We start from the raw sequence: 27,527 nt of genomic DNA on the forward strand, positions 1-27,527 counted from the left end.
TTTCTCTTCAAGACATGTATGGTCCTTATATCAATGTCAAGACAGCCTCTGACATTTCACATGTGATTCAACTCAATGAAATCCATTTATCTGCCAGAAAAGGGTCCACAAATCACTAGAATATGCCTGCCCTTCCTGTTTCAAGTTTACTACATGTGTTGTTAAATGTCCTTTAGCATGACATCATCAGAGTGGGACAGACCTGAGACCACAGAGGAGGCGTCGGCCACAGATGGATGGAACACCAGCCTGGATCAAACCAGACACCCAGGGGCCCCCCAGGAGAGCCAGCCCAGAGCAGCGTTCTTGGGGTAGTACAGAAAGATGCCGAGCCTCCTGGCCGCCATATGAGGAGACCTGCAGACATCACTATGGCTAAGAGAAACAGATTGGGAAAAAATACATATGATTGGAAGTATATTATATTCCATGCTGTTCAATGGAACCAATGGATTCTAATTTGCCACGGCAAAAAGTTAGGCAACCAGCTGCATCACTGTAACATAACAAAAAAAAAAACATTACTCCACTTGAGATACTACAACACTACTAGTTAGTTATTACCATTATTTTAGGACTGTTATAACTGTGGGGGGAAAGTGTAGGTCCCATCATGGCCTTTGAGGAACAAGAGCAATCAACAAGACAGACTCACCTGTTGAGGGCAGTCTACGACACACCTTTTTGTACCCAATCCAACTTCCTCACGGTGTGAAAGACTCCATCGTAATCATTTTGAATTTGAATCAGTAGGACTCAATTGTTTTCGAATGAGACGGTTAAACACACAAAGCATTGTGTATGATGACGTGTACCTTTTTAATGACAAATTTCCCAGAGATAGGGAGAGTCCCCCTGTTGCGCAATCTCTCAGATAGTCACTGCGATTACGTCACTGAGATGAATAGTGTGCATTGTGCCTCTATATGGGGCACACCGTGCCAGCGACCAACAGTATGATAACACCTCCCTGGGATAAATGTTTTGATAAGAACTTGTTTTGATCAGGATCCACATTCCCCAGATACATGCCCCGATCATGTGACAGAATAGCAGGTATTATGCATGTGTACACAGCCTCATCTCTTTTGTATTTTATCTGTGATGCGTCTCACTGCACATTTGTTTATATAGCCTTGTCATGGATGTTTTGCAAACCTTTTAGAATAATAATGATGATTACACCGGCCACTTTAGTGGTGAAATGGTTTATTGTGCTTATCAGATCTAAAAGTGAAATAAGAGATTTGAATATAGCTTGAAAATAAACGCAAGTAGGCAGTGTGTTATTATAACTCAATAAAGATTTGGAATTGATATGGGGAAATTGAAAACACACATACACATAACTCAACAGACTTATCAATGGTGGCCATCATCAGTGTTATGGTTTTATGGTCAATTGAAATTACAATCCGAGTGCACGTCATAAACAGGAGCGGCGATTCTATGATCTTCTCGATAAGATCAATAAATGTTATGGTAATGTTTAGACTTCCAGATAACACAAGGTCATAATAAAGCCATCTCAAAGCCCTAGAAGCATAAGTGGTGTTTGGTTAGTATTTTACTCATGTATAATTTTCCACTCCTAGGACATGCGAGTGGGATGTGCGAGTGTGTGGTTAGCCTAATTATGAGTGGCTCTGCAGAGACACTGATTCCAGGAACCCCAGCAAACATGCTTTAGCTCATGCTGGAGCTTTATGATGACAATACAGGAATTGGCAGTCATTTAATAGGAGCATGGGCTACTTCTTGATGTAAAATACATCTGTGTGTTTGTCAGTCTGCCAACTGCCATGCACAACTGGGGGTTGGGTGCTACATTTGCAGTGGATATGGTGAATTACCCCCAAACAATGTAAAGAGCTTAAAGACCTGGGTCAAATCACTTCTGATACTGTATAAACATCCATCCTTAACCATCATAGTGTACTGTATATGGATGGCCGTGACATGAAAGGTTACAGAGGGCACTTTGCATGGTTACAAATCAAATGTTTCCCTTTTCCACCCTTTGATCCAAATCACTGGGATGTCAACATGGGAATCCGTCTGCTAGGCTGGGCCAGAAGACACAGTCGTTCCTTTGCCATCAATCATGTAATCCACATTGTCCTAATTAGAGACACGCAGGTAGAGTTTGGTCGATGCTTATATGTTATTGCACAAGTGCAGGAAATGCGGTGTGTCACTGCCGTGCAGTGAGCATGAAGAACACTTGCATTGCGTCACAGTAAACCTAAGTCGTGTGGTATCCCCATTTCATGATCCTTCTTTAGATTGAGTTAGATAAAGTAATTAGAGAGTAAGCTCAGCTAGCTGGTAGCTACATTATCTCTATGTTCTGTTCAGCTTCACATGAAGGCTAGGAGAGGTGTAATTAGAAGTTAGCCAGAAACACCAAAGAACCAAGGAGGACACTGGGATACTTATCATAAACTATTTTCTTTGGATACAGCGTTACTGTCTTTGTAGTCCCCTGCTGTAGTGTTTCTGTCTTTAATGACTAGGTGTGTTTTTTCTACAGGAAGCAATGCATGGCCCAAGGACTGTGCCGCACCACTATGATATTTCTCTTATGGTCAAGCCCCCATACAAAGTTATGTTGTTTTGTGATAGTTGATGTTACATTTGTGTGTGTGTGTGTGTGTGTGTGTGTGTGTGTGTGTGTGTGTGTGTGTGTGTGTGTGTGTGTGTGTGTGTGTGTGTGTGTGTGTGTGTGTGTGTGTGTGTGTGTGTGTGTGTGTGTGTGTGTGTGTGTGTGTATGTGTAAAAACCATGACCAGGATAGCTGGGCCAAAAATTCTAACTCTCCAGTCTTAACCACTGATTTGTGTGGACTGGGTTAGGAGTTAAATGCTACCAAGAGCATGCCTAAATAACTCTTGCTCTCCAAAAGGGGTGGTTGTTAGCTTGGAATGCTAAAAACATTCCCTACCCCCTATCTTTGGAGAGCTTGACTGAATCATTAAGCTGTTGGACATCATTTTGGGACGAATAGTCAAAAACTATTGGCATATGGGTTGTTTTGCACATTTCCCCCGGATCACAATATCAAATACTAGATTATTGTTAGACAACCATTGTAAAACAGACAAACATGCTTTTTTCTTGTAGAACTCGAGCAGCCACACTTACAACATGGGTCAGGTTACTATAATGTTTTAATAAAACAAATATCTTTACTTTTTTTTTTACAAGTAAATAAAACAAATATACATTTTACATTAAACAGTAAATAACAATATAAATCATATTGTGTACACATTTACAATATTGGAAACGAACCACGCAGCACTGTGTTCTTATTTATCATACTGGTGTTGACAGAATTCAATAGCTCAGTTAAGTACCACCTCCAGTATAGTATTTACAATACAGTAATTTACTGCAATAATCAAGGTTAGTTTCATAAAAAGAGAAACAAAACAACTCTGCCATTTTAAATGACCTATCGATCTTTCCAAGACACATCCAATGACAACTTCCTTATTCGGCACCCTCCAGCATCCAGGGGAATCAGATTGGTCCATTTTACACCATCGCATCCCTCTGAGCGTATCACTTTTCTCTGGAATCTGTTCTTCCTTTCCAGGTGGTGTGTGTGTGTGTGTGTGTGTGTGTGTGTGTGTGTGTGTGTGTGTGTGTGTGTGTGTGTGTGTGTGTGTGTGTGTGTGTGTGTGTGTGTGTGTGTGTGTGTGCGTGCGTGCGTGCGTACGTGCCAGCATCTCTGACAAATGTGTAGGTTATGGGCAGTGTGTCAGCATCTTAGGCAGTGTGTATGTTCAGGGTGTGTGTGTGTGTCCGCGTCTCTGGCAGGTGTGTAGGTTCCGGTCTGCGGTTCTGCTGACTCCGGGGTCTTTCTCTCCTCTCTCCGGTCTGCAGGAGAGACCACCTCCACAGTCACAGCGCTGGAACAGCTCCAGGCCATGGCCACCTTTCCTACGGTGACGCGTGCACACCTGGCCCTTCGTCAGCACCGGCTTACAGATACGAGACCAGAAGTGGCGTGCACAGCACAGACCCTCAGAGCAGTCAGAGGACCTCAGGCAGTTGTCACTTTCCCCACCTAGAGAAAGAGCGAGAGAAGAGAGAGGTAAATATGACGTGTTCTGTTGGAAACTCGGCAAAGGCCTCAAAGCTGGAATTTTTACAATGAAATGTTTTCTTTCAAACCCCTTGGCTTTGTGTTTTCAATGGAAATTTAGTCCGAAGTGGACAGTGTCGGGAGGACAAATCTATAGAATATTTTTGGGTAGTGTTTGTTGTGTGGGTGTGTGCATGTGTGCGTGTGTAATACACACCTACCTTTGACAGAATGTTGTGGTTGACCTTGGGGCAGAGGCAGTCTCTTGCCATGGTGTTCCATGGTGTTGTTCTGCCTATTCCCAACACTGGTAGTGACTACAGCTTCAGCATCTTGATCACTGGCCTGACAAACACCTGAGGGAAAAGGTACACTTATCAATAAACGCTAATAAAGTTTTCAAGATAATTACAATATCTCATGACACCCCAACATTCTTATCCATAAGTTATTGTTGTACTCCCAATACCTCTCTTACCACATCATTAAAATTCAATACAAGACATCCCATGAATTAAAAGTATCATCATCTGAAAATGGTTGAAAGGATAACAACATGTAACATGTGGATATGTTGAGCTCACCATTGATGCAGCGGTTCCCAGCGCAGCACACTGAATCCCTTGCGCACCGCTTCCGGATCTTTCGGCATGGGAGGCACGCGCCTCGGATATCATTGCAGAATTCATCGGTCCCACACTCATCATCATATGTGCAAATAAGCTAAGATAAATAGACATAATAAAATATGTATTTCCATTGGAACATAAATGCAGAACGCATTTCGGTAAAAGCTGTAACGTGTCCAACAAAAGTTTGGGCATTGGTTAGTGTTGGTATTACGCACAGCTCCTAGAGCTTTCTAGAAGGGTTTCTTACCTGCAAAGTGTCCACGAATGCTTTCTGCCTGTCGCTATCTGGTGAAGACGGGCGTGGGCTCGGGCTAACCGTGTCGTTGCCACCAGACAAGTTCTTGATGGCATTAGAGTTCAGTAAAACCGCCCCGGCATAAGCATCCCCAAGGTATCCAAACAGCATGAGATACACGGCCATAAAACGAAGCACTGACAGATGAGGCATACTTCTTCTTTATGTAAATTATCGGTCTTATAAATAAATCCGTCAAATGTATTGTTAAAAAGTCCGCTTAAGTCTTGTATCCTACCACAAAGTCTCAAGAGGTTGTTGTTAGTAGGGTATTTTGAGGTATCCTGACGCATGGCTCTGCGATTTTCTCTTTATACATTTGGGTCTGTATTTATTCCCGCCCCTCGCCGCACACAACAAAGGCGGAGGGTGGAATTTCAAAGGCACTTAAAATCCACTCCACTGTACGGAAATGGGCAACTGCCCCGCCAGGATTTCGGTTCACAATGTTTGTGTGATCAACAAGTCTCTATTGGGATTGCGCACATCACCTGCCTGGAGACCTCATTCTTTAAACGATACTTAATAAAGGATGCCATTTGGATACAGCTCAGGATAACTCCTGGCTTATTATGGCATTGTAGCCAATACCACATTTCTGTCAACTGGTTAGTGTAGCCAAATGTTGATTAAATTGGCACCAAAGTTATTTACTCACATTTCAGACAGAATAAGTTGTGGAGATGCTCAAATCCAGAACTTCTAATAGACTACGCTTGACGAGCAGTTGACACGGACCCTAAATTGCTTATTTTTGGTAAGATGGTCTGAAATCTATGAACCGTTCTGGCTCGCACAAGCCGCTCATGCAAGGCTATGTACTGTTTGTACATAGTCTGAAATCTGCGCTCATATCTCGCAAATATTGTGATTTAATATAGCATTTTTCCTTATTACCACATCCTATGATTGAACTGTATCTGTTGTCTGGACACATTCTCCCATTTTTACGCTCTTTTGGGAAAGTTTGGGACAGTGGAAGGGTCTTTCCTAAAGGCGCACTATTTTTCCTTTGACATTCAAGTCGCCTAACTGTCCTTTGGCTGTGTGTACACGGTGATTGGAGCTACTTTCCGTCGATTAACTACTTCATTTGATCTCTCTGATTGCAAAGGGCGCAATTATCCTCTAAGTGTGCTTGATTACACTAGCGGCGGACATCAATATAGGATATGCAAACCATTAAGGGGTGCGAAAGTTTACTGAATTAATGGGCTTCCGTGGAGAGGTCTTTCAGGGCTGACTGGCACATTGAGATAAAAGACAACTCTGATCTTTCATGCTTGCGATCAGGTTGCGCTTGGGAAGGACACAGGCTAAAATAGGCCACCAAATCGGACAGAGTGACTCTCTGCTCTTCCCATGGCCAGTAGCTCACTCCCACACAAATAGTCTCAAAAAGTTTACAATATATCCAGAAAAGGCACCAAAACAGTTGCTGTACGGGGTGAGAAAGCGAGGCCGTAGAGAATGTGCTTGCTTCTCTTGTAGGCTACATAAATAGTTTGTCACTTGGTCCCCATCTGGTGGTTTATAACTGTATAGACAATGAAGAAGCAATGTCGACATACACATATTGCCTACCTGAACACGAACACGAATTGGCGCTAAAGTATGTCTGGTGGTTTGGTTTGATGCTTTAGCTTTTAACCAACGTGAATGAACAAGAACCCCTTTGATAGGTTCAAGTGATCACACAGAGGTGACACACCTGTCTCGTGAGTCAATTCCAACTCTGTGAATACACTTTCGATGGGTCTGATTACTGGCATCTGAATATTTACGAACTAGATAAAACATCTCTGAAAAGCTTATAAGGTCCTCCTGTCAAAGCCTACAAGTTGCTTTCATTTGAGTCAGGCTACTTTGGGGTGAACAGGAAGATGCTAACCTTTTGCACACTCTTGTGGTTGTGGATGTTTCCTTCTCTATATTATTGACTTGGTGTTTTGAATAGAAAATGTTAATTTAACTTTAGATTGGCCACATGAAGAAAAGTATGAAAAGTATGTTGTATTGACTTTTTAAAGGGTGTACACGTGGCCCTCTGAAAATGCATTTGCGGTAGAAACATAACAAAAACACAAGGAAAATACACCAGGCAACTCGGATTGTAATGGTTGGGGATACACAAATCACTGGAAATTAAAGCAGTAAGGGTCTGTCAAATTGTGAATGACAAAGTGGTGCACAAGAAACTGAAATGTTTGCAATCTTTTCTATTGGTCTCTGCATCACGGCAATTAGAGTGTTTAAAATAAGTAATGCAGACCTAGGCTACGTGTTCTTGTCTGTGCCATATAATCTGGATTATTTGTGGCTTGGGTTGCAGATGCTTGTACATGAGTGAAGATTGAAGCAAAATTCCGATTATAATCTCTTGGGCCTTTGCAAACTCAGCACTTTTTTAAATAAAATAAAAAGATTGACAGCGCTAAGCATTCCCTCTCAATTTAACAAACCAGCTGTGCCGAAAACTGCTAATCATCTTTGCCATCTCTTTATCTGATTGAAGCGGTCATTCTAAGTGGTGGTTTATCCATCACATTGACATGTGAGTTTCTGTGCCCATTATCCACAAGCGTCTCAGAGTAGAAATCGGATCTAGGATTAGGTCCCAACCTGTCTATATAGTCTTATTCATTATGATCTAAATGAGAAACTGATCCTAGATTAGCACTCCTACTCTGAGAGGCTTTGTGGATAAGGGCCCAGGTCTCAGTCTTCAGGTGCAACGACCCACTATCATGTCCAAAGGAGAGTGTACACATAATGCAGTCAGTGTTTCTACTTTGTTTCCATACCATGTGCACTCAGGTTAGGCTACATATCCCTTAAATCTATATTTTTGTAAAGGGTGAAACGGTGCAAAATACTGTTTTATACAGACTTTCAGTTGTTGTCTACAGTGTTTTTATTTTATTGTAAAAAATATATATATATATATGTGGAAAGCAGCCATCTAGGAGACAGTGTGACAACAGATGTAATGTTATGAGTCGCTTACTGTTCATGCAGTATTGAAATGATGACATGATGTTAATTGGGATGCCATTGATTTAAGGCACTTGCATTGTTCTACTGATGATGAATGATTACTGGGGTTGGACAGTCAGGTACTGAACCACAAGTGTAGAGAAAATGATGAATGATTACTGGGGTTGGACAGTCAGGTACTGAACCACAAGTGTAGAGAAAATGATGAATGAATGATTAGCGTTACTCTTAAAACATAACCATGTTGGTTGTCCAGTCCACCAACTGTTTTACAAAAACGGTTTTAAAAACAGAGCTACTACAAAATATGACTGATGCACACTTCATACTTATGACAACAAGGAATGAATAGTATTCGGTTGCTGACTGTTCTTTTTATGTATGTATCATTGTCCTCTGGAGTTGACGTTGACTTGTATGACTTGAACTAAACAAGTCATACATTAAATTAAACAGACTGTCACTTAAGTTTACAAACCAACACAATTCTCTAGAGAAAGAAAGCAAGTGCATTACAAAGTAATCAAGCACTTTAATATCAATACACAGTAACAATAACCAGTGCTCATAACATTTCATCCATTCAAATTTAATTCAGCACCTGTATTTACAATAATGTAGAAAGGGCAGCACTGAAGGCATTCAAATTCCATTAGAACTGGTAAATTAAACTACTGTGGCGTGAAAATGGGACTTACCTATTTAAAGGGATGGTATTTATATTGATTGGTTAGCAACTACATGATGAAATAGCAACTCATATGATGTGAATGTCAGACATTTGCAATATGTAAGGTTGATGTTTAGCTAAGAGCATAGAGTAGACTTTCAAAATAAATCTTTATTATCTGATCGCTCAATGCCTGTGAAATGAAAGATGGTCCGAGGATCTTCACTGTTGTTGTTGTTGATGAAGTTTGTTAATAACAGCATAATAACAAATCGCTTTCCAGAAATGAGGGATGAATATGTGTGACTGATTACATTTGTAAGCAGGACATCTGAAAGGTCATAATTTTTCCATCAGAAGCACGGAACAAAAAGGTTGCTTTTTTTTAAAGCTAACTAGCTGCTGCATACAGTGTACATGAGTAAAGTAGATGAGTGTAGCAGCCTATGTGCATGTGTGAGAATGTAACTTCAAATAATATGTACATATACTCTGTGGTTCTAAAAGTAATATTAAGGACAAACAGTAACATTCTGGTTCGTCATGAGCACTTGGTACCTGTTTGGCTTGTCAGACTCAGTTTTAAGATCCTGTATCCCTATTGAGGAGGTCCAGGTACCAGATACTGTAGGTACTAGGTACTGCTGAGCCAAACCTCAGGAACCAGCTATAGTAATAGAAGTCTTGGAGAGAAAACAGGGTGCAGAGGGGAAGCCTTCCAAACATGGACCCAGCCTGTCTGTTTGTGTCTGTAGGAGCAGTGCAGGTCTGTGGCCGCAACAGAAAACTCATCTTCCACCCTATATATTTAACTTTTTTTTTATCGTTCCTTATAGTGTCCTTACACTCTCACATACTCACATATTGTACACACACTCAGTCTCACACGCGCACTCTGCTAAAGGAAAAGGCATTGTTTCAGCTCTAGGACTCTCTCTCTCTCTGTCTGTCTGTCTGTCTGTCTGTCTGTCTGTCTGTCTGTCTGTCTGTCTGTCTGTCTGTCTGTCTGTCTGTCTGTCTGTCTGTCTGTCTGTCTGTCTGTCTGTCTGTCTGTCTGTCTGTCTGTCTGTCTGTCTGTCTGTCTGTCTGTCTGTCTGTCTGTGTGTGTGTGTGTGTGTGTGTGTGTGTGTGTGTGTGTGTGTGTGTGTGTGTGTGTGTGTGTGTGTGTGTGTGTGTGTGTGTGTGTGTGTGTGTCTGTGTCTGTGTCTGTGTCTGTGTCTGTGAGAGAGAGAGAACACTGAGGATATGCTAAGTTCATTAAATTCTAGTCCCAGAGCCACATATAGCGAAGGCATATCGGTGACCCACAGCGGTTGTGGTCCTCTTCCTCTCTTCCCCCTCTCCTCTTCCTATTTATCACAGTCTTTAGAATGACACTACATCAGGAAGTAGGCCCCCAGGCCAATGACAGAAGATAATTTGGTATTGGGGGTGGGGGGTGACGTTTAAAAATCGTTGTCCCAGCCAGAGTTGTCATCTGGGGGAGGGTCTTCATTGTCCTCTGGGAAGCTGTCAAAGTTACTTGTGTCCGTCGATGATGTCACCTGATTGACAGACAAAGACAGACAGGGAATTGAACCACTTAAACTTCTTATGAAAGCAGCTTGCTGCTGAGATCTTTGTTTGTGACTTACATTAGGGATGATAGGGGGTGTCAGAGTTCCCTTCCGTAGACCTTCCCCGTTAAAGCCCTCGAACCATCTGGAAATGTATAGAAACTGTTGTTGTAAACATCAAAATGTGGAAAGATGAGTAGAATAATATGGCTCCATATCCATGAACTTACTTGTGTTTTTGGATGTCTTTAACACCATTTTTCAAGTTTCCCAGTCTTTCTGAAGGATTGTCCCTAACATGGACACATCATGGTTAAATTCTCTACTTAAAACCAAATTATATTAAAGGTCCAATGCAGCCATTTTTATCTCAATATCAAATATTTTCTGGGTGACAATAAATTACATTAGTGTGACTGTTTTCAATTAAAATAGTCAAAAAGTTACAAAAATAACTTCTTGTCAAAGAGGATTTTTTTCAGGAAAGAATTTTGCTAGGACTGTCTGGGAGTGGTCTGAGTGGGGACAGGAGAACTGAAAATGAGCTCTTACTGGCAGAGAGGTACAAAACTCTCTTTCTTATTGGTCTATTAACTAATTTACTGTATGTTGATGTCGCCATGTAAGGCCACAACTCCGACCCACCAAAACAGATTTCAGGTAGTCTTTTCAAACAAATCTTACACTAACAGGGCATTATCATACTTTTTACAAATTCACAGTATTATTCCAACCTCGTAGTGTGGAAATATATATAAAATACAGGAAAATCACGTTTTTGATTACATTGAGCATTTAAACAATAATTGTTGAGGGTGCGACTCACCTGCATAGTTTTTTTATTAAGTTGGCAGCGTTTTTGGTAATCTTCTTTGGAAACTCAATCATATCAATGCCCCTCAGGATGATGTTATAGGTCTTCATGGGATCAGGGCCAGAGAAGGGAGGGCTGGAAGACCGGGGTAGAAGTAGACGATAACATTTCTCCCAATCTAAATTGACATCTAGCCTTACACTTTAATTTAAGAGTAATTATCAGGTTTGTCTGTATACCTGCCGGTGAGGAGCTCAAACATGAGGATTCCTAGAGACCAGTAGTCGGCTGAGATGTCATGGCCTTTGTTCAGAATGATCTCTGGTGCCACGTATTCTGGTGTTCCACAGAACGTCCACGTTTTCTTTCCAAACCCTATCTTCTTGGCAAAGCCAAAGTCCACCTAAGCAAAGAACATGGGAAAATACATTCTTAGTTGCAACCTGCAGCGTTCATAGTTCAAAGGGTTAGAGGTTTAGGTCATCAAGCTTTGAAACCACAACGTGTGTCCCTTACTAGCTTGGCGTAGCCCCTGTGGTCGAGTATAAGGTTCTCTGGTTTGAGGTCTCTGTAGATGATGCCTTTGGAATGCAGGTAGGCAAATGCTTCCACCACACAAGCTGTGTAGAACCTAGTGGTGGAGTCCTCAAACGAACCCCTGGAGAAGGAAGTGACAATAATCACTAAAATAACCATAATATTTCAAACAAGCCCACATTGACCAGCTCTTCCACAGACTCACTGAAACACATGCGAGGCACAATGAAATTAGTTGAAATATTGGCCTGACACGCTGACTATGCCACTTTGCGTGCGCGAGCGTTGCAAAATAAATGTTTAATTTCATTCAAACTGGTCGCGGGTGTCAACGGGAGTCTGCGTAGCCAGGCGCTAAACTAAAACTTGGTTTTACTTTAGAAGCTTGACACGCTGCAAGTCCCACCTCTCAAAACTCTTTTCACGAGCATACTTACCCACGTGGGTGATTGAAAGATGAATGGGTAGAGAAAATCAAAAGAACTAACTAACAAAAATAAACTAACTAGGTTTCCCCTTTTACCTGTGGATTAATTGTCGGAGTAGAGAACACATGATTTTGTATGACTCAAAATGGGTTAAAATTCTACAAAGACACCGCAAAAATAGGACCATATGTGCATTTCAGGTAAAATAACAAAACAATGTTTATCTCCCAGGACAAATTAGCTAGCAACAGCAAGCTAGCTAAATGTCCATGAATGTTTCATGTGTGTTTTGATCTGTCCCCAAATTAATATAGTTGATCCACAGTTGGTTTTGGTATTTTAACCTGCGTGTCATGAATGAGTATGGTGGGGATAGACAAAAGCAACATGCGCACAATGGTGGTTCGGTCAAAGTATAACACTCACCGGTCTCTAAGAATGGTCCACAGCTCTCCTCCCAGACAAGCCTCCATCAGCATGTAGAGATACTTACTGTCCTTAAAAGTCCTGTACAGTCTGAATTTGAAACACAGAGCACAAGGATATCAAGACAGTAGTGAGGGGAGGGTGAGTCCTCTGCAGTTTCACTGTGAATTAAAAGTGTCTGTGGACAGGTGTTGCATGAGTGTCTCTACCTGACAATGAAGTCAGAATGGGCCTCCTGCATGATGAGTTTCTCAGAGCGGATATGCTCCTGCTGCCGCGTGTCCACGATGTGACGCTTCTTCAGGATCTTCATGGCAAAAGTCTTCAACTCATCACTCTTCAGCTGGACCTGTTGACACAGGAGAGAGGAGGGCACTGTTAGCTGTAGGCAACAGTTCAATAAGACATCAATGCAATTCAACGGAAGTTGCAGCTTAGTGTGGACTTCCTACATTTGTCTCTAGATTCCAGAAGACTGAACAGTCCCTTTACCAGTCAGAATGTTGAATTAACTGTCTGCTGAGTTCGCCCTTATGCCGTTGGAAATTATAGTCAAAATATCTGTAAGACAGTAGTATTAAACCGACTTCAATATGCAGGTCTCTGTGCATGGCTCTCATGGTTTGTTTGTTCATAATCTGAGGCAGGTGCACATCATGTAAATACATTCAGACGATGCATGCATATTAACCGCACTTGTGCAGGTGTTTACATGGTTTTGTGCACGTGCCAGGTGATGGAAATTGCAACGGCAGTACCAGCATTTTAAAAAGTCAGTTTTACAATACTTTTCTGTGGATATTTTGTCTCATGTTTTGCACATGAACCATTGAAGTGGACAACTGGCAGAGAAAATTCAAATGACAGCTTACTCAACATTTTGGCTACACAATGCTATTCACGGCAGTGTTCATTAAGCAATAGCTTGCTATTAGGTCCGGAGGCCGACATATGGCCGTTGTGGTTCCTACCAGCTCTACGCGGCCGAAGCCACCAACCCCCAGTGTGTCAATGATGTTGAAGTCAGGTAGATTGAGGATGGAGAAGAAAGCGTTCTCTGCTTCGTACCTGCAGGGACAGAAAACAAGGACATGTTAACTTTGAGGTAGTTCTTATTTTTTAGTTATTTTAATTCTACACTGATTAAAACATGGGACAGATGGTGGGATCTCTGGCCAATCATTGGCATTGATCAATTAACTAACAGGTAGAAAAAAACACCTGCAGTACACCAGACCTGTTTAATGTCCTGAGTCCTGACCTCTATCACAATACAGAACCTCTCTCTCCCCTGTCTGTTCCCATTTCACCAGAGACGGAGGGGGACAGAAGTCACATGCGATGACTCCTCTGGAACCAAATGGCTAGGCCTGTCACTCCCAGTGTTCTCTCTGGTTACTGTTTAATCCTGTGGGCCTTATCAGCTCAGTAGTGTGATCGAGAGGATCAGGACAGATAGAGGCCTGAGGATGAAGGGTCAACACCTTCAGCCTCAGATGCATGCCAAAACAATCACTGTGACTGTGGACTGGTTCATACTTTTCCATGTGAAAGGGGAGAGAGCAAGGACAGCAGCTTCACAGCGATTGCAAATATCACACCTGTCCAGCCACATTAACCCATACTGGAATTTTTCTTGGACTATGTGACATTACCAGGAAACATCTGGGCCCTAGTGATGAGCTCCAATCACAGACCTCCTTACTGGAGGGCAATTATGTTTATGATGATGACTCTGTTTGTGGTCTTCTCCACAGTCTCACATGTAGAAGGTGTTGTCTAGAAGGTGTTGTCAATGGAACCAACTCTGCCAGTTGGTACAACTGTCTGTCTGTCTGCCCTGTTTCCCAGAAAAAGGACATGTTTATCAGGGGCAGTGAGGCCCACTTGTCAATGAGCACTGAGCACTGAGCACAGATCTATTGGGCTTCACTAGGCTCTCCTTTCATCACTCCGGTCTACTCTACCCATCTCCTGGAACACAGCCCAGACTGCACTCAAAAAAGGGTGGCCCGTTTACAGCTCAGGGTGACTGACAGCTGACCCCTCTCCCTGTCAAGAGTTTCACAAGTCAAGGGGTGACAGCGAGGCCCACTTGTCCCTGAGCACTGAGTACTGAACACGGCTCTATTGGGCTTCACCAGCATCTCCTTTCATCACTCCCCTCTACTCTACCCATCTCCTGGAACACAGCCCAGACTACAATCCAAAGAGGGTGGCTGGCAGCTTTACCCCTCCCACTGTCAAGAGTTTTACCATTCAATGGTGATGGGTAAGGCCAAGATAGTTTCCTGACCAAGTAACCTGAGAAGGGAAGCGTTACAGCTCATTTCAGACCTACCTCAGTCAGAAGCTAATTTGATTGTAAGACGAGTTTATGACCACAAGATGGTGACGTTGTACCATTGTCATCACAGGTAAAGGAAGTTCAACGTAACTCTTATTTATGTGTAACCTTTATTTAGGTAAGTCAGTTAAGAACAAAGTCTTATTTACAATGATGGCCTATCCCGGCCAAACCCGGACGACACTGGGCCAATTGTGCGCCGCAGTATGAGACTCCCAATCACGGCCGGATGTCATTCAGCCTGGGTTCAAAACCAGGGACTGTAGTGTCGCCTCTTGCACTGAGAAGCAGTGCCTTAGACCGCTGCGCCACTCAGGAGCCCATTTCAGTAGTTGAGAATGGAAGAAAGAATAAATAAATTAAAATGTATAGACTTATGTGGAGGCTCCTCAGAGGAGGAAGGGGAGGACCATCCTCCTTATTGAATTTCATAAAAATAAAAATAGTAAAACGTTAAAAAAGTTATGCTTTTTAAATAAAACTATACTAAATATATTCACTTCACCAAATAATTGATTAAAACACACTGTTTTGCAATGAAGATCTACAGTATCCTCAGCAGCACTCAGTAGGGTAGCACTATCGTGTAGTCGGAGGACAGCTGTCCTCCTCTGTTCTGTCCTCCTCTGGGTACATTGACTTCAATAGAAAACCTAGGAGGCTCATGGTTCTCACCCACTTACATACAGTAGACTTACACAGTAATTATGGCAACTTCTGGAGGACGTCCTCCAACCTATCAGAGCACTTGCAGCATGAACTGACATGTTGTCAACCCAATGAAAGGATCCGTTTTTTTCACCTACTCAACAGATAGCTGATATGTTCTGCACTTAAGTCCACAAGCAAAGGGAAAAGGTGAGAGGAGGAGAGAGTGTAGATCGTTGTGACATGGAATTATGTATACTGTACAATGAGTAAAGTGATCATGCTGTTTTAATGTGGCTGCTATGAAAGTGAACTGTGTTCGCGTGTGATCAGTGGTGTATTCACTCCGCTGATTCTGTTGAAAAACGTTTCTTAAACGGAGCAAATTGAACGAAACAGGGATAAACATATAATATCTGAATTTGTCCAGAGAAACTTTCATTTGCAACTGTCGGACTAATGATTACACCCTAGATCAGCTAGATGCAGGCAACAGTGTGCCAGGCGGTATTGAATGTCCCTGTCTGTCACCTTGATTCATAAAAATTGACCTGTGCACCTACGCTGTAAGTTGTCAATCATAGGCTAGGCTGTAGCAACCTCATGATGGGTACAGGGAAAATTATAATATCATGTCTAGCCTAAACCTATCGATGTTACATTGAGATGGATGAATGGAATATGAATGACAGTCATCCAACATGATGTAATAGGAATACGGCCATGCTCATAAAAAAATGATCCTCTCATCTTAAAAGGCACAAACCGCCACTGATCGAACTGCAGAAAATTGCAGATATACATAAAAGCAATCAGTTCATCTATACAAGTGTGATGAAAAAATACACACACTAGTGTTAAGAGCATTGGGCCAGTAACCGAAAGGTCACAGGTTTAAATCCCAGAGCCGACTCAGTGAAAGAAAAAATACACTTAACCTTAATTGTAACTCTAGATAAGAGCATCTGCTAAATTACTCAAATGTATAACCCGCACGTGGGTCATTAAATATTGTGTGGATGACATCTAATTGCGATTTTGATTAGAAATAGCAATATTTAAACACTTGGCGAAAACTTGGTAATTCCATCAGACATGGTTAAAACAACTGTCAAGCCAGAAAGCATCACTTCTAAAGTGAAATACGATCATATTAATGCATACATACTGTGCTAATCTTTTCCAACATTGTTATAGGCTACATATGATAATATATAGGATTATTAACATTATCATCCAAATACACTCATCAGCCAGTTCATTAGGTACACCATCCCTTTCAGTTTATTAGGTACACCATCCCTTTCAGTTTATTAGGTACACCACTCCTTTCATGAAAATCGTTCACTCCTACAGACAGTGAGTCACGTGACTTGCTATGTAAAGCAGGCAGACAGGAATCTAGGCATTCAGTTACTGTTCGATTGAATGTTAGAATGGGAAAAACGAGTGACTTTGAGCGTGGTATGATCGTAGGTGCCAGGCGCGCCAGATACAGTACCTGAGAAACGGCCCCCCCTCATGGGCTTTTCGTGCACAACAGTGTCTAGACTATGGTGCGACAAACAAAAAACCTCCAGTCAGAGCCAGTCCTGTGGGTGAAAACAGCTTGTTGATGATATATTTTAATGTGGTCACCACAAATCTGAGGTAATTTCTGCACAACACTTGCATGTGGATGACATCGGTTTGCTTGTAGCCGAAATACTGCCATAGGCCGACTCTGAAGATGCGGCCTTTCTTTGGCATCAAATCGACGTTGTCATTAGCAGCACTCATGTTTCGATGCACACACAGGTCCTCACCAGCGTGTAACTGTGCAGAGTGAGAGAGCCTGCTTGTGATTGGTCAGCATCATCTGTGCATGTAGAGAGTGAATGAACAAAGACTAGCGCATCTCATTGGAGGAGGCACCATAGTCTAGTTTTTGTTGTGTTAAGGGATGGATAAAAATGTACAGAATGGTTACTTGGAGGAAAATGGGGGAGGGTCATGCTTTTTCAATTTCAGTTAAGGAGAGGGTATTAAAATCTAGTTTTTTAAATCTAGTAATTTGTAATTGATTAACTGTCAATATTTCTCACTGTTTTATAATTAGTTGCTTATTAGGCTATACTGTATATCGTGTGCCCAATGCTGTGACTCATCTCTGATTCTCCTCTGGGTGAGCAATATCAAGTGCGCCTATAGGTCATTTAGTGTGGTCTCAGTCAAATGATCCATAGCCTATAGGCTATAGGCTACGAAGTTCATACTCCTAGAAGCACAGAGCAAAGTTATATTTTTAATATATCTGCTGGGATGGTGTAAATAAAACTAGTCTGCATTACACACTGCAATGGATATTCCAACCCCGAGCCCCGGCCTGCTCTGCTCTTGCTGATCAAAAACCTTTTTGTGTGCTGCCTAACCAATGCTGTGTTGTGTAGACCTACAGCGGCAGTTCAGGAGGCGAGTCAAAGGCTTCTTCCGAAAATACATTTTTGATGTTGCGCACAGACTAGCCTATAGACTATGTTCTGAACAGTTTGAAAAGGAGAGCACAAAGTTGAGAAGGAGGACCAGAGGTCAACTTTGATAGCTTGCTACTACTAGAATTGATTTGATTAAAAACAATATGTTTCTTGACCATGATGTATTTATCAGAGTCATTGACCTCACAATAAGCCAAATTTGAGTAACTTACATCGATTGGGGTTCTAAAACAACACATCGGAAATACATCGGAAATGGACAGCTTATGGTGTTGAATACATCGGAAATGGACAGCTTATGGTGTTGAATACATCGGAAATGGACAGCTTATGGTGTTGAATACATCGGAAATGGACAGCTTATGGTATTGAATACATCGGAAATGGACAGCTTATGGTGTTGAATACATCGGAAATGGACAGCTTATGGTATTGAATACATCGGAAATGGACAATGGTGTTGAATACATCGGAAATGGACAGCTTATGGTGTTGAATACATCGAAATGGACAGCTTATGGTATTGAATACATCGGAAATGGAAGCTTATGGTATTGAATACATCGGAAATGGACAGCTTATGGTGTTGAATACATCGGAAATGGACAGCTTATGGTATTGAATACATCGGAAATGGACAGCTTATGGTATTGAATACATCGGAAATGGACAGCTTATGGTATTGAATACATCGGAAATGGACAGCTTATGGTGTTGAATACATCGGAAATGGACAGCTTATGGTGTTGAATACATCGGAAATGGACAGCTTATGGTGTTGAAAGTAGATGCCAACATGTAATGCCAACATGTTTCAAGCTGACCACCACTGTCCCTGTTCACAAGAGCTCCAAGGAAACCTGCTGGTCACGACACACATCAACACTATCATCCCAGACACCCTAGACCCACTCCAATTTGCATACTGTCCCATCAGATCCACAGATGACGCAATCTCAAGTGCACTGCCCTCTCCCACCTGGACAAGATGGGAAATAACTATGAGAATAATGTTAATATTTACAGCTCAGCGTTCAACAACATAGTCCACTCCAAGCTCATCACCAAGCTAGGGATCCTGGGACTAAACCCCTCCCTCTGCAACTGCATACTGGACTTCCTGATGGGTCGACCCCAGGAGGTTAGGGTAGGCAACAATACCCTCGCCACGCTGACCTACAACACGGGGGACCCTCAGGGGTGTGTGCTTAGTCCCCTCCTTTACTCCCTGTTCACCCTCGACTGTGTGGCCGCGTACGACTCCAACACCATCATCAAGTTTGCTGACGACACAACAGTGGTAGGCCTGATCATCGCCGACAATGAGTCAGCCTAAAAGGGAGGAGGTCAGAGACTTAGCAGTGTGGTGCCAGGACAGCAACCTCTCCCTCAATGTCAGTAAGACCAAGCAGCTGATCGTGGACTACAGGAGAAAGAGGGGAGAGCACGCCCCCATCCACATTGACGGGGCTGTTGTGGAGCGGGTCCTTGGCATCCACATCACTAAGGACTTAACATGGTCCACATACAGTACATGTGCACAGTCGTGAAAAGGGCACGGAAGCACCTCTTTCCCTTCAGGAGGCTGAAAAGATTAGTCATGGGCCCTCAGATTCTCAAAAGATGCACCATCGAGAGCATCTTGACTGGCTGCATCATCGCTTGGTATGGCAATTACACCACCTTTGACCGCAAAGTGCTACAATGGGTGGTGCATACAGTCCAGTACATCACTGGGGCCAAGCCCCCTGCCATCCAGGACCTTTATATCAGGCGGTGTCGAAAAACTGGCAAGGACCCTAGTCACCCAAGTCATAGACTGCTCACTCTGCTACCATCTGGCAAATGGTAACAAAGCATCAGCTCTTGGACAAACAGGCTCAGAGACAGCTTCTACACCCAAGCCATAAGAATGCTAAATAGCCAGACTGCTAAATAATCAATTAATGAACTATCTGCTCTGACTCTATCTTGCACTGACCCTATGCACACTCACGAGACTTTATATACACACCATGTACACACGCCCTCTCACACATACACACACACACTTGCTGCTGTTACTCTGTTCATTATTTTACTCTTATTATTATCTATCCGGATGCCTTGTCACTTTACCCTGCCTTCATGTACATATCTACCTCAAGTACCTTGTATCTCTGCACATTGATCTGGTACTGGTACTCCCTGTATATACTGTAGCTCCATTCGTATGTATTTTATTTAATTCCTCTTGTGTTAGTTACAAGTTATTTTGTAAGTTTTTTTACTCTGCATCATTGGGTAAGGTCCATAAGCAAGCATTTCACTGTAAAGTCCAGATCAGTTGTATTCGGCACATGTAATAAATACAATGCGATTTGATTTGATTAAATTGCCTACCTCCGTGTCAGTTTAGTTAAAACCAAAACTCATATTCAGGGGGTACGCCATAGGCCTACATTTCATTAAACAAAATGGGGCAAAGCACAGACCTTCCCCTTGTTAGCTTAAGATTTTGAAGAAAATAAAAATGGTTTATTACTGATTATATACATCTGATTATATAAAGTGATCTATAACAGAGCTTTGGTCCGCAAAGCTTTATCCCAGAAACAAGCTGTGAATACGCAGGAAAGACGTTACTTTCTTTGACATTCAGAGGCTGAGCTACAACCTTCTATAGCCGAGGAGGCAAAAAATAGACATTGCTTGGGAAATAATCTAATTCTGTCACTATCAAGTGATTAAGTGACTATTCACATTCTGTACAAAAGCCAGATAGCTTTTAGGGAAAAACTTGAGTGACCTTCTCTCGTTGGGTTAAGCCACAGAAGAAGAATAGCCAGCAGTTAATAGCCAGCCTACATTTTTTTGGCATCAGTAGTTCTACTCTGTCTGGGGTCAAAAGAAATGCCTAACTTTTGAAAGTACCATGCTCAGATTCCAAATTATGCTTCAGATGTAATTATTTGCAAACAGGGATAGTTTGGTTTAAAACAAGACACACTGATTTGGCATTGGAGAAATATGATAAGATGAACACATAGGCCTATCTCTCTGTCCATTCTTAGGCTGTCATTTCGGTCATTTTTGTGGTATTAAGAAATATTCTGCTGATATGTAAAATGACGTAGAATTGCATGACATTTTTATAAAAGTCAATTTTTTCTCGGACCTGCAAATACAACGATAGATTCATGCAATGCTTTTACTATAAAGGAGATCTTTCCACCCCTACTCTTGTCCACGGTCTGTGAACCCACAACCTTCTGGCCCACAGCCCTGTGTGCTATCAAAATTCCTGCGTTGCCATGTAATGCTTACAGGGCGAAGAACTGTTTCTAAAATTGCATATCTAAGGTTTTGGTCTGTCCAAGAAGGGCGGGTAAACATTAGACATCTTCTCCGCTATCCACTTTGTTTTAATTATTATTTTAGGTATAGGGGAGGGTCACTTGTTTTCTTTCTAGCCTTTATTATAAATAACATTCACTCTCTAACAGTGTCAAAGCAAGAAGAAAATCGCAGCCTCTTGCTATATGGACATTGCAATTGCAATTTCTATCTGAATTTGATTAATCGTGCAGTCCTATTTCAACCACATAAAATATGCATCCAAGCAGAACAAAAATATTTCCTCTATTTGCGGGTTAGGGTCGGGTGAGGGCCTCAGATTTTCACTTTATCACATAATAGTCGGACTGTTACGGAAGGGTTATCAGAAATTGCAGGCAGGTGAACAAACAGCTGATCCATGCACCACTTATACCCCCATTTCTTGCAAATCTGACAAAATTAATTTTGAAAGATGAGATCCTTTATGAGTTACAACAATAGAACGCAAGCATTTGTATTGTATAGCAGTGGTGGAAAAAGTACTCAATTGTCATACTTGAGTAAAAGTAAACATACTTCAGTAGAAAATTACTCAAGTAAAAGTGAAAGTCACCCGGTAAAACACGACTTGAGTAAAAGTCTAAAAGGATTTGGTTTAAAATATACTTAAGTTTCAAAAGTAAATGGAATTGCTAAAATGTACTTATGTATCAAAAGTATAAACCATAAGCAAACCAGACAGAACCATTTAACAAAAACAATTGACGGATAGCCAGGGGCACACTCCAACACTCAGACATAATTTACAAACTAAGCATTTGTGTTTAGTGAGTCCGCCAGATCAGAGGCAGTAGGAATGACCAGGGATATTCTCTTCAAAAGTGTGTGAATTGGACCATTTTCCTAATCAAAATGTAACAAGTACTTTTGGGTGTCAGGGAAAATGTATGGAGTAAAAAGTACATTATTTTCTTTAGGAATGTAGTGAAGTAAAAGTAAAAGTTGGCAAAAATATAAATAGTAAATTAAAGTACATATACCCCAAAAAACTACTTAAGTAGTACCTTCAAGTATTTTTACTTAAGTACTTTACACCACTGGTATACAACAACCTTGAATCCAACTGCACAACCAGGGATGGAAATATTGTTGAAAACATTACCAATGTATCATACTGGACACAATGCAGAAGATTGTACGGTGAGTTCCATGACAAAGACTCTATCCACTGTCTTACTGAGACGTGGGCCTCACTACAGTGACCAACACACAGTACCTTTCTCCATTCTTATCTCTTTCCAGGATGTAAGCAAAACAGTGAAACATTATTTATATTTTGTACACAAAGAATATAATCTTCTGTAGTCCCCCCCAATATAAGAATTTCAGTATGAGAGAGGCTGACATTTCAAATGTACCATACGAGGTACACACAGCCAGGTATGGAATTACTGTATGTACTGTTTATAATGACACGTTTAAACATCATACAGACTTCCAACAAAGAACATAATACTACCAAAATAATTACCTAAGGTGTAATAAAACAACTATATTTCTGACATTAGTAGATTAGCGAACAATAGACAGATAAGATCATAAATAATTATGTCATTCTTGTCTGTGAGTGTGTGCGTGCATGAGTGTGTGCCTGGCTGTATGAGTGTTTGCCTGCATGTGTGTATCTGTATATGAGTGTATATAATGTATCAAACACTCTAGCCTCTAATACCCCCTCCAAGCCCCCATCTATTGCTCCAATGCTTGCTGAAGAGAGAGGGAGAGTGCTTCCCAAAGTCCCCCATGAGATCTTCTGATGGGACACAGCTGCCAGTACCTCCATTTTCATCACATCAGGGACTGGAGCCTGGAACAGACCAGACCCTTTCTATACACGGTGTGTCCAAGCTCAAACACACACTCAAAACTAAGTTGTAGGTTTTGCCTTTGTTACTAAACTCTGGATAGAAACACCTGCTTAAGTGACAGAAATGAATACAAATGTTCCACAAACTTTGTGGTTAAGGGAGAACTACCACCCTTACTGCATTGAGGAAATAATCAAATGATAAACAAAAAGTGTAGTGTTGAGGAAAAGGCAACTCTCCCTAATAGCGAGAAGCTGTAGTCAAGATGCGGTTGCCGTGTGGCGCCCAGCCAGCTGTGGCCAATTAGACAGGTTCCATCTCAGTGGCGGTCTGATTCGGGCTCCTCAATTTCTCCTGGCGACCGGCTCCACGGAAGTAACGAACAGGAAAGGAAACTCCGGGAATACAACAGACAGTAGCGGGATGGTGAAAAAGTCATTTTAATCAGGGTGACAAAGGCACATATTTTTGATTTGACAGACAGAGGAATTAGAGTTGCATTTATTTGGTCTTGTGTGGCTCAGTCTGTAGAGCATGGAACTATCAATGCCAAGTGTTGTGGGTTTGATTCCCTCTGAGGTCACCCATAAGCAAATGTATCCACGCATGACTGTATGTCACCTTGGATAAAAGCATTATATTGGATATATGGATACATTATATTACCACAGAGGGTATGTAGAATAGGGATATACAATAATATAACACTAGATATACCACTGTCAACTCTCTCCGAGTGTTTTGGCTGGTGACAAGCTGACCCCAGTGTTTCACTTTGCTGACAGCTTTGCGGTCAGTCTGTCCTGTGTTTCAACCACAGTTCTGGTTTCTCCTCACCTTGTCTCACAACATTACCCTGCATTGAAATGGCATCTCTTTATGCCAACAAGAACATGCCACAGCACCAAGGTGCCCCTGTGCCAGGGTGTCCAGTGTCTGGTGCTATGCTCCTGTTCTCATGGTCACAGATAACATATTGGTTCCTCCAAGGGCTGTGGTAGAGGTTACGACCTTCACTTCCATGTCTGTCACCAGAGAATTGCGTTATGTAACAGACCGAAGGTTGACCAAACCACAAAGCCAAGCAAAGCCGGTTGATAGAATGATTAATGAGTAGACAGTGAAAGAAAGACAGGGGACTTACCTAGCCTTGGCCTCAGCATCCTCACAGCCTTTACTGGACACCTCCTCCAACCCTCCAATCAGGTGCTTGAAGGAGCTGCAACACAGGAAGTGAAAGAGTGTTTGTGAAACATCACTTTTTATAGGAGTTCAAGACATTGATCCATTGCATTGATGTCACCCTCCTCCTGAAATGACATTCAATAAACTGTAGTATCTTGATATATAATTATTGTTGTCTTCAAGTAATCACGTCAGTTGTCTAAATGACAAAAAGATTGCTAATTGGCGTTGTGTTTCATTAACTGTGGTGTAACTGCTCCAGCCCCTTGATAATTGTAATTGACATGACATACTTAATAAGCGGGTCTCCATGTACCCCTAGCCACTTATTCTCCATATGACTAATCTAGTGCAGCTGTGTATTGCATCTTTATAGTACCTATGAAAACTTTATGAATGTTAAATAAACCTTTGTAAGATTGTTGTTTGTTTGAAGTGGAAACCACTTGGTCTCAATTTATAATACCCAGATTCCCCACACATATCATCTCTGTTTGGATGTGCTTGAGCCCTAGACCCATAAATCCTTAAGCAAATATTGATGAACATGAAAATGAAGGATAATAATGATAAATGTACATTTCAATTGATATATTTACAACTGAAATACCAGCTTACAACCCTGGCTGCCAAGGCTAAATCCTCATGCCAAAATACTTACATTGTGACATGCAAACACACGCGCAAGCACACACACACACACACACACACACACACACACACACACACACACACACACACACACACAGTTGATGTCAGAAGTTTAAATACACTTAGGTTGGAGCCATTAAAACTTATTTTTCCAACAATTGTTTACAGAAAGATTATTTCACTTATAATTCACCGTATCACAATTCCAGTGGGTCAGAAGTTTACTACATACTGTACATTAAGTTGACTGTGCCTTTAAACATCTTGGAAAATTCCAGAAAATTATGTCATGGCTTTAGAAGCTTCCGATAGGCTAATTGACATAATTTCAGTCAATTGGAGGTGTACCTGTGGATGTATTTCAAGGCCCACCTAACTCAGTGCCTCTTTGCTTGATATGGGAAAATCAAAAGAAATCAGCTAAGACCTCAGAAAACCTCCACCAGTCTGGTTCATCCTTGGGAGCAATTTCCAGATGCCTTAAGGTACAACGTTCATATGTACAAACAATAGTATGCAAGTATAACCCCCATGGGACCATGCAGCCGCCATACAGTAAAACGAGTCCTATATCGAAATAACCTGAAAGGCTGCTCAGCAAGAAAGAAGCCACTGCTCCAAAACTGCCATAAAAAAAATCCAGACTACGGTTTGCGACTGCACATGGGGACAGAGATTGTACTTTTTGGAGAAATGTGCTCTGGTCTGATGAAACAAAAATAGAACTGTTTGGCCATATTGACCATCGTTACATTTGGAGGAAAAAGGGGGAGGCTTGCAGGCCGAAGAACCCCATCCCAACCGTGAAGCATGGGGGTGGCAACATCATGTTGTGGGGGTGCTTTGCTGCAGGAGGGACTGGTGCACTTCACAAAATAGATGGCATCATGAGGTAGGAAAATTATGTGGATATATTGAAGCAACATCTCAAGACATCAGTCAGGAAGTTAAAGCTTGGTCACAAATGGGTCTTCCAAATGGACAATGACCCCAATAATACTTCCAAAGTTGTTGCAAAATGGCTCAAGGACAACAAATTCAAGGTATTGGAGTGGCCATCACAAAACCCTGACCTCAATCCTATAGAATATTTGTGGGCAGAACTGAAAAAGTGTGTGAAAGCAAGGAGGCCTACAAACCTGACTCAGTTACACCAGCTCTGTCAGGAGGAATGGGCCAAAATTCACGCAACTAATTGTGGGAAGCTTGTGGAAGGCTACCCGAAACGTTTGACACAAGTTAGACAATTTAATTTAAAGGCAATGCTACCAAATACTAATTAAGTGTATGTACACTTCTGACCCACTTGGAATGTGATCTATACTATTATTCTGACATTTCACATTCTTAAAATAAAGTGGTGATCCTAACTGACCTAAGACAGGGAATTTTTATTAGGATTAAATGTCATGAATTGTGAAAAACTGAGTTTCAATGTGTATGTAATGTGTATGTAATGTGTATGTAATGTGTATGTAATGTGTATGTAAACTTCTGACTTCAACTGTATCTCTGCTGGAGTTTCCCTCTCACCATTATCCCCTAATTCTCATTATCGCTCTCTTTCCCTCCCTCTCTCTTCCCCCCTGCCACCGCTAACCTCTCTCTCATCCTGGCCCCAAACCCAACCCATTCTTGTTGACGCATATGGCAACATCAGGTTTATGGGTTCAATTCCCAGGGCCATTTGTACAAAAAAAGTTGCTTTGGATAAAAGCTTATGTTATATAAGATTCTAGACCAAATGATTAAAACCATTTCAGAATACAAGAGAAGGTACTGAGGTTTTGAACACTCACTCTCTGTCGATGACCAGACATGTAACGGCCTCTGCAGCGATGACGTTTGCTGTCCTAATGTCCTCCCTGCAACAGAACACACATACGGTCATTAGTAACACATATTACACAGAATACAGCAGCACCTTTTTTTATGAAACATTAACGACCAGGTATGTGTTTAAAATGACATGGAAAAATAGTTATTACACAATAAAAATGTTGTGTTCCACATTTTGATAAATCATTCCAACACTGCTTTTGATACGTTAGGAAACACAGACTTGCCATGGAAAAATGTCATCATAGGATTATCAAGCTTTGTGTTGACATATACATGGACATTAGTGACAGTAAACAGTAACAAAAGTAAAACCAGCTTCACTCTGTATTGTTAGTGACATCATCGATATCCTCTTCTTCCGAGGACTCGTCTCCCCAGTCGCTCTCAGAGTCTGAGTTGTCCCAGGACTCCATGGCCCCTCCAGTCTAACTAGCACGACCAGTCCACACACACACACACACACACACACACACACACACACACACACACACACACACACACACACACACACACACACACACACACACACACACACACACACACACACACACACACACACACACACACACACACACACACACACACACACACACACACTACCGTATCACTGAGAACACTCAAATCTACACTTACAGCTGGGAAGGCGAGTCCATGCAAGCTGTCTACACACACTTTAACATATCTCAGGGTCAAGTGAAGACCACTCTAAGACACACTGAAACCTAACACTTAATGCGGCAGCTGGA

General features: G+C 41.7%; 2 protein-coding genes across 3 annotated transcripts in view; both read right to left on the minus strand.

Moving 5' to 3' along the window:
* Positions 1–3,152: 3,152 nt before the first annotated feature.
* LOC118369913 (dickkopf-related protein 1-like) lies at positions 3,153–5,335 on the minus strand. Its single transcript, XM_035754686.2, has 4 exons — positions 4,973–5,335; positions 4,678–4,816; positions 4,315–4,449; positions 3,153–4,075 (listed from the first exon to the last, which is right to left on the minus strand). The coding sequence occupies exons 1-4, from the start codon at positions 5,171–5,173 to the stop codon at positions 3,792–3,794; spliced, it is 759 nt and encodes a 252-aa protein (XP_035610579.1). The 5' UTR covers positions 5,174–5,335; the 3' UTR covers positions 3,153–3,791.
* Positions 5,336–8,529: 3,194 nt separating this feature from the next.
* LOC118369715 (cGMP-dependent protein kinase 1) overlaps positions 8,530–27,527 on the minus strand; it is a 140,670-nt gene continuing 121,672 nt past the window's right edge. For both annotated transcript variants that reach the window (XM_035754346.2, XM_035754345.2), the window contains exons 8-18: positions 26,739–26,804; positions 24,248–24,322; positions 13,420–13,516; positions 12,658–12,797; positions 12,449–12,538; positions 11,574–11,715; positions 11,297–11,460; positions 11,070–11,192; positions 10,474–10,536; positions 10,322–10,388; positions 8,530–10,231 (exon numbers count right to left, since the gene is read on the minus strand). In XM_035754346.2, coding sequence (XP_035610239.1) covers positions 10,133–10,231; positions 10,322–10,388; positions 10,474–10,536; positions 11,070–11,192; positions 11,297–11,460; positions 11,574–11,715; positions 12,449–12,538; positions 12,658–12,797; positions 13,420–13,516; positions 24,248–24,322; positions 26,739–26,804 — 1,126 coding nt within the window. In that variant the 3' untranslated portion in view covers positions 8,530–10,132. The remainder of the gene's footprint in view (positions 10,232–10,321; positions 10,389–10,473; positions 10,537–11,069; positions 11,193–11,296; positions 11,461–11,573; positions 11,716–12,448; positions 12,539–12,657; positions 12,798–13,419; positions 13,517–24,247; positions 24,323–26,738; positions 26,805–27,527) is intronic.

The sequence above is a fragment of the Oncorhynchus keta genome, chromosome 36, assembly GCF_023373465.1.
Source record: "Oncorhynchus keta strain PuntledgeMale-10-30-2019 chromosome 36, Oket_V2, whole genome shotgun sequence".
Taxonomy (NCBI): Eukaryota; Metazoa; Chordata; class Actinopteri; order Salmoniformes; family Salmonidae; genus Oncorhynchus; species Oncorhynchus keta.